This window comes from Bos javanicus, chromosome 16 (assembly GCF_032452875.1).
Source record: "Bos javanicus breed banteng chromosome 16, ARS-OSU_banteng_1.0, whole genome shotgun sequence".
NCBI classification, from domain to species: domain Eukaryota; kingdom Metazoa; phylum Chordata; class Mammalia; order Artiodactyla; family Bovidae; genus Bos; species Bos javanicus.
The window spans coordinates 63,617,022-63,637,147 of NC_083883.1; the positions used below are offsets into that span (position 1 = coordinate 63,617,022).

At 48.4% G+C, this 20,126-nt stretch overlaps 1 protein-coding gene across 2 annotated transcripts in view; it reads left to right on the forward strand.

Moving 5' to 3' along the window:
* Nucleotides 1-20,126, forward strand: part of LOC133228063 (voltage-dependent R-type calcium channel subunit alpha-1E) — a 338,653-nt gene that overhangs the window by 261,162 nt on the left and 57,365 nt on the right. For both annotated transcript variants that reach the window (XM_061383395.1, XM_061383394.1), the window contains 5 exons: nt 2,553-2,712; nt 3,885-4,014; nt 4,909-4,968; nt 5,732-5,838; nt 18,754-18,850. In XM_061383395.1, the coding sequence (XP_061239379.1) occupies nt 2,553-2,712; nt 3,885-4,014; nt 4,909-4,968; nt 5,732-5,838; nt 18,754-18,850 (554 nt within the window). The remainder of the gene's footprint in view (nt 1-2,552; nt 2,713-3,884; nt 4,015-4,908; nt 4,969-5,731; nt 5,839-18,753; nt 18,851-20,126) is intronic.

Consider the following 20,126-nt stretch of genomic DNA (forward strand, 5'->3'; position numbering starts at 1 on the left):
CCCCTTTGTCTATTCAGCTACTTAATTTATCTTGTGGATATCTGATGGCATATTCTCTGGGCCGCCCCTCCCCCAGGTGCTTGGCCACCTGATAAGTTAGGGGACCATTACTGGCAGGCGGGCCCATGTTGGCCCTGGTTCTGCTCAGCACGTGGCCTCCAAAAACCCTGTCTGTCTTGAGGCCTCAATTTATCATCTGTGAAGTGAGAGCGTTGAACCAGATGACCTCTGAGACCTTCCTCTGTGCTAACATTTCTTGAATCTTTTATTCTTATTGACTCTCTTTCTCCTAGGAGCTTTTAGTCACACTTTATCTCACAGTTCCCAGAGGTGGTGGATATTCATCTGTGAGACCTTAAAGGGAAACACAACCCAAAAGCACTTACCCCATCCCCATCCCTGCCCCAACCCCATACCCATCTCTACATAACCCCACCACCATCTGTCCCCTTGGCACTGAATTGTGACCACAGGATTCCACTCTTGCTTTTTTCCTCCTGTATTTTTTTCTTTTCACAAAGCAGTCCTCTCTCCCCGTTTTTCTTTCTCTCACTGCTCTGTCTCCATTTCTTCACCTTCTCAATTGAAATACCTCTCAAAGTATTCTTCGGAATGCCGGTACTACTTTATAATCTCACATGTCCAGTAACCCCTGCTGTCTTGTTTAATTTTGTGCACTAATAAGGAAGTGTTTTTGGACCCTCTTTTATGAGGGTCATAGTGGTGTATGTCTCATAAAAGAGGGTTGGGCTTCCTTGGTGACTCAGGGAAGAATCTGCCTGCTATGCAGGAGACCTGGGTTCCATCCCTGAGTCGAGAAGATCCCCTGGAGTAGGGGATGGCAGCCCACTCCAGTACTCTTGCCTGCAGAATTCCATGGACGGAGGAACCTGGCAGGCTAGCTACAGTCCGTGGGGTCACAAAGAGTCAGACACGACTGAGCAGCTGACACATACTCTTATGAGACACAACATTAAGAAAGTTTGACCCTCTTCTGTTCTCATTCTGGGGTTAGTCCCTGCCCTTGGCCATAGGTTAGAGCGTGTTATCAGAGGGGTTTTGGACGCTTTGGATGACTCACCTTTGGGAAAGACCTGAAAGGGGTCGGGACTTTGGAGGTTTGCTACTTACACAAGGCTCCAGGGCAGAACCGTTCACTGAATGGGAATGTGGGAGAGGTGCCCCTGCCCCGCTTGGATGGCCTCGTCCTCTCTGCCACTCACCCCACACTGGGCCTTCCATGTGGAAACTCAGAGCAGAAGCCCAGCAGCCCCACTTGGTCTCTGCTTCTTCATCCTCTCAATCCTGGGAGAAGTCACAGACCCATCTTTGCATGAATACTGCATTTTCATTTCTGCGTTAATCAGGACTGGAACACGAACAGCCAGAAGGGCAGCCACAGACAGAGTCATGGCTTCTTAAAATCTTCCACTGTGGTGTGGTTTCACTGAAAGGAGATAGAATTCTACATTGGGAATGTATACCAGCTGTAAGGGGCTTCTCTGATAGCTCAGCTGGTTAAGACTCTGCCTGCAATGTGGGAGACCCCGGTTTGATTCCTGGGTTAGGAAGATTCCCTGTAGAAGGGACAGGCTACCCACTCTGGTATTCTTGGGCTTCCCATGGTGGCTCAGATGGTAAAGCATCCACCTGCAATGCGGGAGATCTGGGTTCAATCCCTGGGTTGGGAAAATCCCCTGGAAGAGGGCATGGCAACCCACTCTAGTATTTTTGCTTGGAGAATCCCCATGGACAAGGAGCCTGGTGGGCTACAGTCCATGGAGTCACAAAGAATCCTCCACGACTGAGCCATTAAGCACAGCACCAGCTGTATGAGCTTAGGATAAGTCCTTGAATTCCCTGAACTTCAGTTTTCCCACCTGTAGAAGGGGAATAATAATATATGTTGTTCAGGTGTGCTACTGCTAAGTCGCTTTAGTTGTGTCCGACTCTGTTCGACCCCATAGACGGCAGCCCACCAGGCTCCCCTGTCCCTGGGATTCTCTAGGCAAGAACACTGGAGTGGGTTGCCATTTCCTTCTCCAATGCATGAAAGTGAAAAGTGAAAGTGAAGTCGCTCAGTCGTGTCCGACTCTTAGCGACCCCATGGACTGCAGCCTACCAGGCTCCTCCGTCCATGGGATTTTCCAGGCAAGAGTACTGGAGTGGGGTGCCATTGCCTTCTCCTGTTCAGGTGTACCAACATGAAAAATGCCCTAAGTAAATATATACAAAGAATACAGATTTTAGATAGAGGTAAGTTTGTAAATTTTACAAGAGAAACAAACATTCTCTCTTACCTAGGGAAACATGATTGTTATTTATGTGGCACAAAAGGCTCTACACCTGAAATTAGGGAAGGGGTAGGGCTAGGAAGAGAGCCTGGGCTTCACTCAGTGCAATTTAACAGACACCCTGACCTTCACAGGCACCTTGCTGGACAGTTACCTAGCTCCCTCTCCCACCTTCTCGTCCCATCCCCAGTGGAAAATGAAGGGCACCATTCTGCATGTAGCAAGGTTTCTCAAGAGTTCCACACGTTCTTCTTATAGTCAGCAACAAGACTGATGGAGAAGCCAGTCCCTTGAAAGAGGCAGAGATGAGAGAGGATGAGGAGGAGGTGGAGAAGAAGCAGCAGAAGAAGGAGAAGCGTGAGACGGGCAAGGCCATGGTGCCCCACAGCTCGATGTTCATCTTCAGCACCACCAACCCGTAAGACACCCTCCATTGCCACCTCCCTTTGGTGCTAGAGGTTTTGAGCCAAGATTTGAGCCAGGGCAGGGTGATGGGAAGGAGGGATGAGAGTCCAGTCTTCCTCCTGAGCCTTCCTGGTGGAGTATGGCCAGATATCTGAAAGCCTCCAGGGTGCTCACTAGTTGAGGTGGGTCATGGAATTAATGAGAAGCCTCTGAACTCTATGCCCATAGTCTAAAGAGTCATTTAGGATAGAACAACATGGGCAATGTCAGAGGAAAGGACCCTTCATCTAGTCTTTTGTTAGTAGGTTGCGGGGGAAGTTGGGAAGGGAGGACATCTATTTGGGATGTGTCACCAAATATTCCAGAGGTGGACAGAGCTGAGAATAGGAAGCTTAGGATAACTGGGTCATCCATTGGCTGCCCTGCTCATCAGTTTTGAAGTGGGTTTGTTCCTCAGACCAGTGTCCTGACCATGAGATAGGATGGGCAAGGAAGAATCTGGAAGGTTAGATTCAGAAAAGATGGGATGTTGAAAGAGAAGCCGCATTCTGCCCAGGAAGTCAGCAAGATGTATATGTAGACCAGCTTCAGGGTCTCGGAAGACAAGAAGGCTTTCAGTGACCAAGTGGGCAGTATTCCAGCATGGCCCTGGGAAGGAAGGAACCTGGGCTAAGAGGTGTCAGGCCAACCGAAGCCAGGATGCAGTCAGTCGATAGAATAATCACTTTGATTGGAATACCCGTGGCTCGGGAAAACCAGTTGCTGCTTTCATCAGGAATCTTAGAATCAAGGTCTGTTTTTATGTTTCAGAGTTCTTAGGATTTTCTTGCTCTGCCCTAGTCTCTGTACAGTGGGGGAGTAGACACTGAGGCACAGTGGAAGGCAATGTGTAGCCACCCAAGCGTGTATCTTTGGATGCTGGCTGCTGCTCCCCACGGTGGCTCAGATGCGCACGCAGATAATGTATCTTGGCTTGCATGCTGCAGCCTCTAACCAATCTGATTACTTTCCCCCACTGGGGCTTTAAATCAAGGGTGGTGCCTGAGAAATTAAATTGCTCTCCCCACGGCCTTCTCTGGCCAAGGCCTGGCTGTCTGGAGGAGGCTGATGTGTATGGGGGTGGGGCAGAAGGATGGGGTGGGAGGGAAGCTGGGCCGGCTCAGTGAGCTCGTCTGCTGCCCACAGGATCCGCAGGGCCTGCCACTACATCGTGAACCTTCGCTACTTCGAGATGTGCATCCTCCTGGTGATCGCAGCCAGCAGCATCGCCCTGGCGGCCGAGGACCCCGTCCTGACCAACTCAGAGCGCAACAAAGTGCGTGCACGGGGGCTGTCTGCCAGCCTCCACGGTACCCTGGTGCTCTCTTCTCCCAGAGCCTACCATTCCAACATTACAGTGAGCTAAAGAAGCTTCCTAGAGGACGGGAAGGGCTTAAGAAATTGCCCAGTCCTGTTCCTCGGAGCAAAGTATGAACCATTTCACGACCAGCCCCCACCCGAACCCTGACTCCCCAATCATACTTGCTTACCTTTATGCTCATCAGTGGAGCGTTACCCTGAGAGCTGGCCAGGGCTTTGAAAGGGGCTTCCATGGTTGCTCAGTGGTAAAGAATTCTGCCAACGCAGGAGATGCAGGTTCAATCCCTGGGTCAGGAAGATCCCCTGGATCAGGAGATGACAATGCACGCCAGTATTCTTGCCTGGGAAATCCCATGGATGGAAGAGCCTGGCAGGCTACATTCCATGGGGTTGCAAAGAGTTGAGCACGACTGATTGACTCAACCACAGCTGCCGCCATCCATGGGCTGGATGTGGAGTCTGACCTAGGGGCATGGGTGAAGGTGGGGCCCTGCAGCTCTACGTGGGGAGCTAAAACAACTTGTGGAAGCCCAGGATGGATATTAGGAGGGATGAGGGGGCAGGGAGGATTGGAGCTGACAAGGATCCCAGCAGGGGAGAAATCTGTGGGGCAATTCAGACCCAAGATGTTAAGTTCTGACCACGGGGAGGGAAAGGCCGAGGACTGGCCACCAGATCATGCGGCCCCAGCAACATCCATGGCTCCTCTCCTCCCTGCATCAGTTAGCAGTTATAACTCCAAGCTTCTGTTCTGAGGTTGAAATGAGTGGGCCTTGGGGTGGGCATGCAGGAGAGCCTGTGTTTGAGGACTGTATGTAGCCTGATGGTCTCCATGTTATGTGTCCTGCAGGTGCTGAGGTATTTTGACTATGTGTTCACTGGCGTGTTCACCTTTGAGATGGTTATAAAGGTAAGAGCAACTGGAGTGCACCTGGACTCCGGGGCTGGAGGGGTCACCCGTCTGCGCCTCTAGGACAGTGCCTTCCCCAGGGCTGTCACCTCCTGGCCAGTGACAGAAGCTCAGTAAGGCCTCTGCTGACCCCTCCTCCAGCCTCAGATCCTGGAGAGGTCTGTTGTGGCAGGACATGACCACGTGGCTCTCCTTAGACTGGCACAGACCTGTGGGAATGGCCTGGGGGGAGGGGTCAGGTCCCTCCCAGGCAGGCAGTGGGAGTCCCGCAGGAGTGGGGACTGTTCTCACCTTGTCATCGTGCTTCCTGGTTTGAGCCAGTGTCCCGGCCAAGGCTTGGGTAGGGATGAATCTTCCTGGCCTTGTATAGTCCCAGCCATACTCACTGCCCTCCACTCTGTTCCCTGCCACCCTCACAACCTGCACTTATATCTTGTTCCCATCCTCACCCATCTGGGATTGTTCCCATCTGTGCATATGCGGTAATGCCTGGTGCTCTGAGCCACTAATGAAAGGGAGGGCTGGTGGGGTGCTGGGAGCCAAGGAGTCTAAGGGAACCTTGGTGGCTCTGAAAAGGGCCTCGGGCCTCACAGTTCAGTGGAGAGAGCCCGTGGGGCCTGTCCTCCTGCTCTTTGGATCCTTGTGCGGGGTTGGGTTAGAGGCAATGGCAGTGGAGACACTGCCGTGCGGAGCCCAGAGCTCAGGGCCCGAATGACTAGCACCTTGGGGCTCATCGGTGGCCGTTCCCATCCTTCTCCTACAGATGATAGACCAGGGCTTGATTCTGCAGGACGGCTCCTACTTCCGAGACCTGTGGAACATCCTGGACTTCGTGGTGGTGGTTGGCGCATTGGTGGCCTTTGCTCTGGCGTAAGTAACTCTTTTTCCTGTCCGTTTTCCTTCCCTCCTTCTTTCCTGAGACTGACTGATCTGAGGGCTTCTCCAGGGCTGGTTCACTCAGTGGTGCCCGCGAATACTGCCCTGGGAGTCTGCTTCCCAGTTGCCCCTCGACAGAGCTCCCAAGAGCCTTACAGCTTCAGCTAACCTGCCCTGAATGAGGAGCACTGGCAAACGGAAAGCAGGGAAAAGTCAAAGGCCCTGGCGTTTCTCCCTTTGAGCTGAGATGAATGAGCCTGGACAGCAGTCACCTGTGTTCCCCCATGGATTCAGGGTGGGACCAGGGACAACTGGTGTATCCTTGTGTTTCTTAATTCTGTCATTAAAGGATCCACTTGAAAGAAAAATAAGGCAGGTAGACCAGAGTTGGGGACCACAGAATCCTGGGTGTGGGGAGATTCTCTGCTCATGAGCAGGGGTCCCGCAGAGCTATTCCAGGGACTTAAGAACCATGTTAATATGTGAAACTCCTGAAGGAAAGACTTTTCAAACCTTCCTTGGTAGCATACTTAGGAAAATAGTCTGAAACCATCCAGGTAGCTAACTATATTCATTACATTAGATTACATTACATTACATTACTTTTTTTTTTTTTTTGAACACTGATTCAGGAAAGGACTCTCCTAGCCCTCCAGGGTATAGCTAGGAAGTAGGCTTACTGTCAGTGCCTTTTCCTTCAGCTGGTGGGTAGAGGGCCCCAGAAGATGAGTTGACAGCCTTCTGGGCTCTGTCTGGACCTGTTCCACTGTCAGAGCAGCTTCACCCTCTCCCACTGGGGCAGTGGAATTCCCTCCAGCCTCTCTGAGTACAAGAAAAAGCCAAGTCTTCTAGGCAAGACGAGCTATACAGTGTGATGGGGCACAAAGAAAGCATGTGGGACCTGCTGTCATTGATGGCAGCTGCGAAAGGGAAGGAACAAGGCATCTCCATAGGCTTGACCTTCCTGGTCCAAATGGTCAAGTTTGGATCATCTGTCCTACCTTCTCCCCAGACACTGCCAGCTTTCATCCCTATCCATTCTGGCAGAGAAAGAAATGGGAGAAGAGTTAAGAATGTTCCTCAAGTGACTGAAATTGGGGAGTGCTCTGTCTGTAGGAGAGATGAAAGGTCCCCAGGTGTGCTAAGAATTTGAGACCTCCCAGAACCTGGAAGTAGGCTGTGTCCATTGCTGCCCCAGCCAGGTTCTCCCAAAGGAGAACCAGGCTGAATGTGACTTGTGCCCTGAGCTGGGCTGGCCATCAGGACAACTCCAGTGTCCCTTGTCCTCATGTGCACCAGTGTATTAACCCCATTAGACTCACGTGGAGTCACTCATACCCTTCACAAGGAAGCAAAAGATTGAAGACAGGAGGAAAAGGGGATGACAGAGGATGAGATGGTTGGATGGCATCACCAACTTGATGGCCATGAGTTTGAGCTAGCTCCAGGAGTTAGTGATGGACAGGGAAGCCTGGCACGCTGCAGTCCATGGGGTTGCAGAGAGTTGGACAAGATTGTACGACTGAACTGAACTGTTCCCAAGGAGATTTCACAAAAGTATTTTCTGGTCCCTGTGTGGACTGTCAGAGCAAGATAAAAATAAAGGCAACTCTGGCTCTGCTAAGGGGACTCCTAGCTCCTCTTCCTCCTCCTTCATGGAAAAAAATAACAAAGACTGCCTTTGTCCTAAGGAGATCCACTGTTTTTGTTAGAGGTAAATCTTACCCCTCAGTTTTTAAAGTCAAGCTCCCATCTCATTTTACCAATTCATTTGTGTACATTATTCATCATATTGCTCTCTCTTGTTTTGATCTCAGTAAAAATAAGTTTTCGCTTTGAAGAAATAAGGGACAAAGAGAGAAAAGCATATAGAAAGGAGGCCACCCCGTCTTGAAGAACAGAGCTCCCTGGGGTCACAGGGCAGAGTGGGAGGAAGGGGGTGGGCTGTGGAGTCAGGAAGGCCTAGCTCCTCCATTACCAGCTTCATGGCCTAGAGTAACATAGCAAGGTATTAACCCATTTAACTTTTGTTTCTCATCTCTGACAAGGAAACAAAATGATGTGTTTCAAACACTTAGTCCAGGGCCTGACCCAAAGTGATCAGTAAATGTGAATTCCCTTTCTTATGCTTCCATTCTCCATCACGTCATGAAGTGTGAATACGCAGCAAAATACGTTGATGCATAACGGATGCAAATAGTTGAAGATGAACACCGTCCGCTTTCCCAGACTTGGTTGTCGTCCACACACACCTGGTCTGTGTTGGTGCCAGTGGGGAGGATGTGTGTGTTAAAGGAAGGCTCTCTGCATGCCAGCCTCGTCTCCGCAGTGCAGCAGTCTCTTCTCCGATCCAGAGCAGTGACGATGGGCTGGAGGGGTGTCATCTGTCTTGTTCTTTCTCTCTGCCTCTTTGAAACATGGCGGTGGTAGCTTTGGTGCTGGCGGCAGGGGGAAGCCTTAACAGCCCTGGAGCCGAAGCCTCTGTTGGTCCTCAGACCAGGTACAGTGCAGGGGACCCCAGGATTCCTCTGGTTCTGGAATCCACACGTATGTGATGGATTGAGCGTTTTGATCCATCACTTGCTTTTAGTGATGTCACTTCTCGAATTTTTTTTCATTTCTCTCCAAAGTATAAATGGAACTGGCTCACACTCTCTCTTTTGTTAGCATCCTTCTAAGCTTGCCGTGCATAGCTCCTCTCCCCTTTCTCCTGCTTATGGGACACTCCCCATCTCCTCTGGCCTTCATCACGCTTGCTGGGATCCAGGTAATGCTGTCTCTTGCTTGTGTGCTCGCTCTTACTAATTCTGTTCCCTCCCTTTACTCATTAAGGGCCCAGAGAATTCAGCTATCTCATCATTTCAGTAGGGCTAGCCAGAGTTTCCCCTGCCAGCAGAGTGAGGGCCTCGCCTGGGGTAAGTTGACATTGAAATAAGTCCTATGTCCCACTGCATGGTGGGGTCAGGGGCTCAGGCCAGCAGGAACCACATGTGAGTCTTTCTGTAGGCTTGTCAAAGGCCTCCCTCCCTGTGGATACAGCTTTTATTGTCACTTCCCATATTTTTTCCCCTAGGAATGTCCACCATTCACATAACATTACTCCTGCCCTCTCTCTCCCCCAGCCCCGTGCCCTTGAACCTCACCATACTAAGGCTTCTACAAAGGCTCAATTTGAGCAGAACCGATGGTGATTGCCATGGTAACAGCTTCCCATGGCTCCTCAGAAGTCAGAAGTGACTTGGTATCCCTTCCACCACTGGCAGCCAGAGCCTTCTCAGAACCCAGCCCAAGTTCCAAGAGCAACACCCCAAACCAAGGGGAGAGAATGGCCTCTAGCTGAATTCTCAGAGAGAGCTGAGCCCTTCTGCGGCAGAGGTCTGCACCTGTCGCCATGTATGTTTTCTGGACACATGTGCTGTTTCTGCAGTGGCCGAAAGGAATCTCTCTTCTCTGTAGCCACGCACATCGAGCAAAGCGATTCTTTATAATGTAAACGCGACAAATTCCACGTGGGGACTTTATTGACTTTTGAGGAGGAGGGGACAGGGGTTTATTTTCTGCATGTGGGCATAGCAGGGGACAAGAAAATAAACGGAAAGATACCTGTGATAGCGCCTTTTCCGTTTTTCCCCGTCCACTTTTACATTATAAAGCATTTATAAGAACACTCAGGTCTCCCTCCCTAAGCCGGATGACCTGTGTAGAGGCTGGTGGGCTTCTGGCCAAGGGTGGCGCCCTCATCCCACTGCCCTCACAGCACCGCGCCTTCTTGGCCCTGTGAAGACAGAGTGTTTGCGACTATAAATGTCCTGACTGTGCCTTTTCCTCCCTGTGGTTTCAAGAAAAGTCTGGTGAATGACTAGGTCTCTGAAACCATTCTCTTTTTATCTTTTTCTATTTGAAAAAGAGGGCTTTTTTTTTTTTTTTTCCTGTTTGATGGTTTATTGTCCACCAAAAGACCGGAAACCGCTTTTCCCAGTCTTCTCACACCCTGTTGCCATCGCTTCTGCTTCCCAACTTGCTGGGTGGGAAAGCAGAGATGGTTCCAGCCTTGGCATTTCTGGGTATCTGCACATTGGTCCCCTCACTTTGGGGTGCCATGCCCAGAGTCAGCTGCCTGGTAGGGGGGTCTTGTGTCCACTATGCAGGTTGAGTTCACGAGCCTTGTGGGATCCTGCCCAGTAATGGCCCTGCTGTCTGGCCCCCAGGCTTCCTGTCATCCATGTTCAGCCAAGGGCTTCCTGGGCAGGCGGTGGGCGTGGCCGCCTCACAGGAGTGACTGCAGGGGAGGACGGGAAGGTGTGATCCTGCACCCCAGCCCGGGTGCCTCCCCCTTGTCATGGCTATTGCTCTACAACATGTTGCTTGACCAGCTCAAGTCACCAAGCGAGCTGTCCTGGGTTGGATTCTAAATAGTAAGTCTGAGGCTTATGATGGCTTCTCAACACAGTTTAAAAATGACCAGAATTCTGCTCCTGGATACAGGTCTGTACATCAGTCAGAGTCATGCAGGCTTGTGGGCAGCTGAAAGCTTCCCATTACCATTTTCCATCATAGCAGGGCACGAGGTAAGGTCAGGACTTCCTGGCACGCAGAGGCTCTGGATCACAGCCGCGCTTGGCCTTTCATTATTCAGTGCTTAGCCAGGAAAGTAAAACATGAGTCAATCTGCCTCTTGATGCCAGAAAGAACGGAATTCCCATATTAGCTTTTATTACATTCTTTTCATTGAAGTATGTCACTTTCTGACACTTAACCCTCTGCCCTAGTCTCTCAGATGGATAAGGTCTTTTGAATGCATTCCGAACCAGCCACAGCAGCAGAGCTGGTTCTGAATCCTTTCAACGAAATATACAAGCACAGACCATTTTAGACTTGGAAATGGCACTCTGCTTCTGGTTTTGCATTTGAGGTTTTGTGTTTGTGAAGGTGGGAGTGTGCACACATGAGAAAGGCGTGACTATTTAGAACTGAAATGCTGGTACGTGCTCACACTTGGCAGAGCTTGGTAACAATAGAACTGACATTTCACCTCACACCTGCCTGACCCTTTCTCCTGTCCTTTGCAGTCTGCTTTGTCTAAGGCAGTCCTCTCCACCCTCAAGCTTTGCCTTCGGGGCTTGTTTCTTGACAGCCCTCATTCTTTTAACCGTGAAAGGGATGTCTCCCACAGAAAGCTATGACTACACATTAATCTTGGAGGAGGGAGAAAGGTGGACAAAGTCCTACTCCATGCCAGGAAGACCCATTTACCACTGAGCCAGACAGTTCATCCAGTTCCAGTTCTCTGTGGAAGAGAATGAAGGATTAAAATTAAATTTAGCCGTCAGGTAGCCCATTAACTGTGGATTTAGGATGTCAGCTGAGCTTGAATTGGAAATTTCCAGCCATGAACAGATAGAAGGATGTCGTTGCTTGAGACTCCAGCCTTAGGATCCACCTCAAGATTGACTTTTTCTGACTTTGTGCCCCAGCAGGGACTCTGAAGATGATTAATGGCCATGGGCTCTTGGGGTTCCCACTGCTCTATTTTATACCCTGGCAGCCTTGCGTACTGGGTTGGGGAGGGAAAAAGGAGGGTCATGGTGGTAGCACATGGAGGAAGTGTCTGAAAGAAGGAGATAAGTTCCCAGTCTACCTGCTGTTGTCTTTAAGCCCCAGCATGCATGTTTTTTAATAAACATTGGAAAATGCATTGTCTGTTACAAGTGCCGTTGGTGCTGCTGGGGAACCCTCTGTAGAATGTGTGCTTAGGGACTTTTATCATATGGAGACAATGAGTGTGAACACCTAAATATCTCTCTTTATTAGCAAGCACAAATTGGAGAGTTGGTTGTTTGTAAATAGGATCTCAGCTTGTGGTCACAGAACCAAGCAAAATGAAATGGTCCAATCCACGTGGTACCCAACAGTTTGACTAACCAAACTCTGGTCCCAGAGTACCCAGCACAAGAAAATGAGGCTTCACAGCTATGGGAAGAGCCCACTTCTGCAGGATTAGTGGAAACTCATCACAGTGCCCTCCATATTTAAAAGTAGGTTTCAGAGTAATTTGGGTCAGAAGATTTCATGATGAGACTTGGAAAGTATCAGCTCAGATCATGTGACCTGCCAGCCATCTGCTTCATCCACACCCATAGAGGCACAGCCTAGCATTATGAATTAGTCTCCAGCTGAAGGGAGTGTATGGGCTGGACTTTAGCTGGCACCAGTGCCTTTGAAGAAAGATCAACAGATGAGGGGTCTTTGGGTATGTTCAGATTATGAAGACTAAGAAGCAAGATAAATCAGGCCACTGCTCATCAGAATGAATAACAAAATCACTAGGCAAGCCTTTGGTGGTGCTAGTGGTAAAGAACCCACCTGCCAATACAAGAGACATCAGAGATGTGGGTTCAATCCCTGGGTCAGGAAGATCCCCTGGAGGAAGGCATGGCAACTCACTCCAGTATCTTGCCTGGAAAATCCCATGGACAGAGGAGCCTGGTGGGCTACAGTCCATGGGGTCGCAAGAGTCAGACATGACTGAAACAACCTAATACACACACAGTTAGATGCTTTGCTATCTCTTGCTGCTTCCCAGTGCTTAGATAGAAATACCTTCCATCGAGAGTATAGTGCTGGTGTTTTGCAAAGGAGAAAGTTTGCAAAGGCAATAATCAGTGTACACAGGGAGCTCATGAGGTTCATATGCCAGAAGAAAAGAGTTATGCACTAACCACTTAGTGTAGAGCTAGTGCTCTGCTCACAGAACAAAGAAAGCTGGCAGGGACCCAAAGGATTTAGAGTCCTGGGTGATCCCAAGAGATGCTGAGGTATGGGTCAAGAATGAAAATAACCCCCAAAGGGCAGCAGCTGGTCAGTGACAAGGTCAAAGTGCCGGATTCAGATGCCGCACATAGAGGACCTAGCCTTGCTACTGAATACTAGAGAGTTCTGTTTCCACAGGCAGGCGTGGCCAATGCAAAGGGGCAACTTCTTCCTCGCTTCCATGGGGCTTTAGAATTTTTCAAGTGCTTTCACACTATTTCATTTGTCACTCTACAGTCCTGTTTCACAGTTGAAAAATGGATTGCCTGAGGTTTGGCTAGTTTGACTCATTTGAGTAATAATAGCAAAACCAGTTCTTAAACAACTGATCATTTTGATTTCGAGTTCAGGGCTTTCTGCATTACATTAAGCTCCCTTCTACCTCTTAGAAGGTAGTTCTAAGTAGTTCTACTTTGTTCCAAGCCATTAACCTCTGTAAAGTCAAAGTGGTGGCTTGGTATGGATTTCTCCTCGTCCCACGGACCCTCTGTTTCTGCCTGGAAACAGACAAGACCTGGTGGACCAGATGGAGAAAGCATTCCTGACCTTGTCCATCTTGCTGTTTCATCTTTATCTTTTTCTTCCCGTGAATCCTCACAGGCCCTAGGCTGATGAAGGATACTAGGATAGACGGCTCTGTATTTGAGCTCATGAACTGCTGGTTTCTTTTGCTGTTTCCTTCTTTGGTTAAAACCCTCCATTGGTTCCTGTGTGAAAAGGCATTGTAACATCGTAAATCGCAACACTGTAAATAAGAGCCTAGGTTTCAGAGTCAGGTGTTAAATAAACTTAGCGTTGTTAATTATTAACCCACCTTTGCTCTCTGAACTTCTATTTACTCTTCTATAAGTAGAAATTAAAAATAACTATTTTGGTCATGTGAGAATTAAGTAAGGTAAAATATATTGTGTCCAGTATAGTGCCAAATACTTTGTATTATATTAGTTAGGTGTTATTATTGACTACTTAATAATAATCCAGACACTTGAGGAAGGTTCAGGGTTTCTCACAGCATAACCCCTCTACCCCCTTACATTCCAGTACCCTGTCCATTCCCCTAACACAAGAGATTCCTTAAAATCCCATTACTGTTCCCTGCTGGGCTCAGAGGAGGGCAGAGGACCATTCCACTTAAAAGACAGAGGGGCTCTTCAGAACCCAGTGTCCTGGCTCTCTCCCCCACCCCCAAGCACCCTCCTATGAAAGAAGAGTCAGTTCCTAGCAGAAATCGATTTAAGTCTTTTGAGAAAGTATGTGGTGGGGGGAGGGGTGTGGGGCGGTGAAGCTGGAAAGCAAGAGTACAGTGAATGATGAGTGATTACACATGGAAAATCTGGAGGGCAGATTGACAGTTGAGCTGGAAAATTCTCATCTTTTACTGATGAGACAAAAGAGAAATGTGGCAGTTATTTTCTGGAGAGCAGCCAGGAACTTAACAAATAAGTAGGAAATACAGTAAATGGGGAAATGGGGAGCCCAACTGAACCCCTATTAAAGTGGAGCCAGTACATCCTCACATGTGAAATTATCCTCACGTTAGAGTCAATTTTTAAAACTGAGAAAATTTCACTAATTAGCTAGGCAGTGTAAAAAAAAATTCTGATTATACATCTAGTAGCAAAAACTAGCAAAGTGTTATCAAATGATTATATTTAGATGATCTGTAAAAAGCTCATGAATTTTTTTCTAAAACAATGTGCCTCAGTTGAAGTACTTGAAGAGGTTGTCCTCTTGGTTTGATAAAATCTTCCCTTGCAATCTTGTTGACTTGGAAAATGGCTTAAATGATTCTTCTATGCAAGGATTTGGGAGAGGCAGTTTGGCCTAGCCCTTGTGTAAATTTATGATATATTTTAATTAATGGGGGCTACATTGTTGATTGACACTTTTCCTGACTCTGTGGCTTCATTGGCAAGTATTCCTTTCATTTCAGTGAAAATTTTCAAACTGTACTGGAATGTATCTTAACAAAACTGAGAACGCAAGCGTGCTTTTTCACAGCCACTCAAGAGTATAGCTTTTCAGTGGCTCCTCTGCAGCGAGAGACCTGTGTGAAAGATGTGCAGAGCAATGACTAATCTTCATTTCACTTTTGGCCTGTGTCTAATTACCAGCCCTGGCTCCACTCTGTGGGAGTCAGAATGGGACAAATAGCCCTCCAGCCAGGACTTGGGCGGTCACAGTCAGCTGTTCAGATCAGAGTGCACCATCAAAGAATTCCACTTCCCGAAACAAGGGACACACAAGCATACTGGTCAGAGATCCCCTTTTTCCATAGCACGATATTTTACGAAGATCTTGGGATAGTATTAATTGTAGAAAGCAAATTTTGCCCTTTATCTGAGTGTGTGAGAGGAACAAAAATTATTGAATCTTCCTTCATACGATGGGTATCTGTGAGAATGAACCCGTTTAGACTCTACTGGATCTCAAGTTCTTGGGGTTAAAGTCCTGAGCTAAGAGGAAGGTGAAAGCCTGGACCTCCTGCCCATCCATTGATCCCACTCTTCTCTCACTTCAGGGATATGGGAGATTCTCCTTTAGCTTCTCCTCGAGATGCATGCGGCCTAGGAAAGAGATGGTGACCCATGTACTTGTTTTGGTAGAATTGTCAATCAAATGATTCTGTTTTTCCCACAGCATTTAGCTTGCAGTTTTACCTTCATTTGCTTGCTTGTTTATTTGAGACCTGTCTTCTCTCCTAGATTAGGTGAGCTCCAAGAGGGTAGGGACCTCGTTTGTTTTGTTCACAACCATGTAGCCAGTACTTAGGATAGTGCCATACATTTATTAAAGACTCCATCAGTGCTGTCAAATGAGTGGATTAGAGGTATATTTGGCTGACCTACCACGTGTCCAGTCTCATGCATGAGAAGACACTGTTACAACTCAGGAGAAGACATTACCTCTGCCTTCTGAGAATTTGGAGATTATCATGTGAGAGATTTAAGGTTTATAAGGCCCTGGGGTTTAATTCTCAAACAACCATTAATTTGACATTTACAGTGAAAAGTAATATACTTTCCAATATGGGGCCATTCCCTGAATAAAATCGTCACTAGAAGTCTTTGCTTGTGGCATATGGTGGTGTAACACAGGTTTATAGTACATAAAAAAATTAAAGGAAGAAAAAGTACCCTTCACAGCAGACTGTCAACCAAGAAGCAAAGGCTGAATTCTAGACACTTCTCCATAGCAGCAGGCCTGTTCACCCATGGCGCTGGGGCTCACTCACTGAGATCTTATGCGAGGCACATCTTCCCCAGGCTGCAGTTTTGTTTGCAGTTAAGAGGATTTCAGGGATCTCTTCCAGCTCTAGAATTTGGTGAGCCATTTGATAGAGCCTGGAACTGAAACCTGCTGGCGCAGAAGCTAGTGGCGCAGAGCGAGAGCTCTGAACGTCACGGAGACTTGGGTTCAAGTCCCAGCTCACCCTGCCAGTGCTGAGCGCTCGACCTCTCAGCATCTCATCTGTGAAACAGAGACAATAATACCTTTGTGCTAAAGTGATTAGGATGTCCACATAAAGAATTGCACTAAAAGTGCTTAACACTGAGTCTGGCCAAGAATAAATATTAAAGTTAGTCCTCATATCTCATATGTTTTATATTCATGCTCTCCATCGTGATGTGTGTCATTGTTAAACCCCACCGCTAGAGCAGGGGTGATTTGTCTTCCAGCTGCACAGTAAAAAGCTCACAAAGGACAGGTGGTCATTTAATTTATCAAAAGGCATCTCTTTGTGTGACATCAGGACCTTGATAGACAGTGCCTTCCCCTATAATTCAAGCTGGCTTTGTAATGTGGCTCTTCTGTGCTTTTGAGAGATGTCAGAGTAGCCGTCTCCTGGACATTGCATGTCCCTCTCCAAATGAAATCCTTCATAAACATAAATATGCCACGATGCTTTGAAACACCTTTCCCAACACATAGTTTCTGGCCCAGAGTAGGCATTTTTCCTCTAGTCTGAAATCTTATACATTCACTGGGAACAGAGTTTGACTGAAGACTACTAAGGAAGAGGACATGAAAGCTACATTTAGAAAACTTGAGTTCAGCAAGACTCCATGAAATAATGTGCAACTTGGGGAATGCCGTCAGGTTAGAGGCAGTGTCACTAATGCCTGCAGAGGGCCTTGGCCTTTCCAGGGTAGAGAGGTGGGTATGGAGCCATGGTGAGCTGGCCCTTCCTTTCACAAAGCGTGTGGACTCTGCAAGTGCCAAGGCTGTAAGCGGGATCACCCGGGTCTGGACTTCTCCAGTTTCCCATCACCCTAAATTCTCCTTTCTCCCTGAAGTTTACTGACTGTCTGCCTTCTCTCCATTCCCCTCCCCTCTTTTTTTTTTAACTGCTTTCTGGCTGGATCCTCCATAGGAATGCTTTGGGGTAAATATTTTTTTCTTCAGTTTTCTTTGAAGTGGGGTGGAGGAAGGAGAATGTATGATTGGGAGGTAAGGAGCTGACTCACCGAGAAAGCGGTGGGGAGTTTATGTGAGTGGTGTGTCCTCACTGACTTCTAAGAAAACCAAAACTAGGAGTCACCAAGCTTTCTTGGAAAATGATCATTCTTACTGGTTTGGATGTGTATTTGGGCTTTATGTTGCCTTCTTAGATAGTTTTATTGACCAACCTAATAAAGTAAAAGAGTTTATCAAATAGACAAAACCCATGGATGCAAAAGGCTATTGCTATCAATGTAATACTTTGGGTTATCTACAGTCAGATCTACAGTTCAGTAAAAGTGACTTATAGGTCATGGATTATAACCATTTAAGAGGGTCTCAAAATATACATTCTAGCCAGTCAGTATTCCATTAAATGTCTTCCTACCTTCCCTTGTATGAAAAAATAGATGGCCTTTGATCTTCCTGTTTGGGAGGATGGGTATGGCAGGGAAGACAGGGTGGAAAACAGGCAGAAGCCATGGAGTTTCCATCTGATGTTCTAGATGGATCCCATTTCTTCTGATTGTCGGTGTCATGGTAATCTGGGCCAGTGTGAGGGAAGAACCAAAGCCTGAGCTCACTATTTAGAGTCTCATTTCCTACCATCTGTGTGTTTTACAAATTGCACTTGTTTGACTTGAATGCAAAGATCTCGGGATGAGTGGGGTGGAGAGAGAAATGCAGGTTGACTTATTCATTTCCTTCCTAAAAATAGATGTATTTTGTCTACTAGGAGCAAGCATTTTTGAGAGGCTGAAGGGGGAGGGTCATAAGCTGTAAGGCAAGGATTAAGGTGGGCGGGGGCTGCAGTTTGGGCCTCCCCCAACTGTAGGCTGTCCACAGTTTGTGCTGGATGCAGAGGGCTTGAAATGGGAAGGACTGCAGGAAGAGCCAGCTGCACAGAGAGAATGGGGGTGTGAGCCAAGGTCCTGGCTGGAAGCCTGCATGACATGCTGTCTCTGGAGCAGGCAGCCTAGCACAGCAAGGGCATCGTGTCCCCACCAGCCCTCCTCACCCTGCTCTCCCTGGAACTGTGCAGAGGTGACCAACCTATAAACCAAAAGAAAGGACTAGGTTCTGATAAGACTTGTTCTCAACTGGGGCTCCCTAGTCAACAAATATTAGGTTGGCCAAAAAAGTTTGTTTGGGTGTTTCTGTTAAGGTATGGAAAAACCCAAATGAACTTTCTGGCCAACCCAATATTATTAGAGTCTTCTACTGAAGACTTCTAGGCTAGGCACGGTGCCCATCCACAGTAGGCTATGGCCCTGTTCCTTAGTCGATGGATCATCCATTTCCATTTGGCCAGTGTGGTCATGAGCAGCGTGACTCTGGCTGTTGGGAGGGGGAGAAGTGTTGATTAACATATGTGCATGGGTGCCTCTGTGGTGTCCCCATGTCTCCCTCTGCATGAGTATACATGGGGGTGTGTGTGTGTGTACATGCGTGCATATGAGTGTGTACACCCTGGGGAGTGATTGGGAAGTTTTCCCAGAGCATGTTTCTTGGGGGTCTCCCTGAAGGAGTCTACTCTGACCCAGTTTCTAGCCTCTTGCCCACCTCTCTCCCCTTTCCCCCTGCTTTGTTAATGCAGTAGTGTGACAATCTCTTTAATTCTCCCCTGTCCTGTGATTCCCTGGGGCTTCTCTGCAGAACTAACAAGGGCCGGGATATTAAGACCATCAAGTCCCTGAGGGTTCTCCGTGTCCTGAGGCCGCTGAAGACCATCAAGCGCCTGCCCAAGCTCAAGGTGATGTTCACCAGCCTCTTCCCTTCATCTCCCCTTTGTCCATTTTCCCTTTCTAGCCACCACTGGCCTGCTTTGGGAGAATTATTTCTGGAAATATTCCTGTTGCTCCCATGAGGACTAGGATTCTTTTTGTCTGCTAAAACTAAGGGTCTTAGTCTCAAAGGAAAATAACCAACGTCCTAAGAACCCTCCAAGGAGGCTTTCACCCCTTGACTCCAAATCTAGGAGGTATTTTCTACCCACTGTGGCGAGTCATAGGAAGAACCTTGTGTGGCTTTGTCCTGGGGCCTCCCGTGTGGTTAAGGTGGGTCAGACACCAGAATGGAAACAGCAAGAGCCCTGTATGTCATGGTCTGTGTATTTGGTCGGGCAAAGTAACCTGGGATGGTTTCTTTCCTCGTGATTCTAGAGAAACAAAGGACCTTCTAGCCTTGATGCTTCATATTTTTGAGGCATGAATAGGTCAATAACTTGCCCAAGGACAGAGTCACTTTCGGCATCAGCAGAGAAGAAATGGGGAAGTGAGCTTCCGCAGCTGAGTTCTCCCTTTTGCCAAGACCTGTGTCTGCATAGGTCTGAGTCTGGCTTCCCCTGCCCCCTGGCCTGATGGCCCATCCTGAGCTCCTTCCCCGAGGCTTCCTGCCCTCAGGTTGCTGACATGTGGAACCTGCCTCTCCTACACACATCCACTGCTGTTACGGAAGCCAAAGCCTTATTGGATAGAAGTTCTTCCTCCCTGTATTCCTGTGAATGAGAGCCAGTCACCACTGGACAGGGAACTGGGGACCCCCATACCCCCCATTCCTCTGTCCCATTGAATTTACATCACCTCTAATATTCCCCACCCAGTCCTCCACCAGCACCACCCCAGCTGCTTCCCTTTCAGCCCTCTGGCTCTGAGGGGAGATGGTAAGCCAACCAGGTTGATCAGAGGCTTAGGATCACAGGAAGGTCTCTTTTGAAAGACCCCTAACTGACTGAGACATGGCTTCCTCTCAGAACCCGGGGCCCTGGCCACTTGTATGGGTTCCTGAGGAGAGAGGCTCATGCCTCACAGGAAGTGTCCTCACTGCCTGCTCCCCTCCTCCACTGCCCGGCCTCCCCTCCTGGATGAGCGCCTCCCATGGTGATGGGCCCAGCACAGGGCCTGGCCTGGCTCAGCACCCGTGAACATTCATTCCTTTCTGCCTCACCTCCAGCAAAATATGGCCAGGAGCCCTGGGGCCCGACAACCACTGTCATTAGCCACAGCCCAGGTCCACTGGTCTCATCTCCT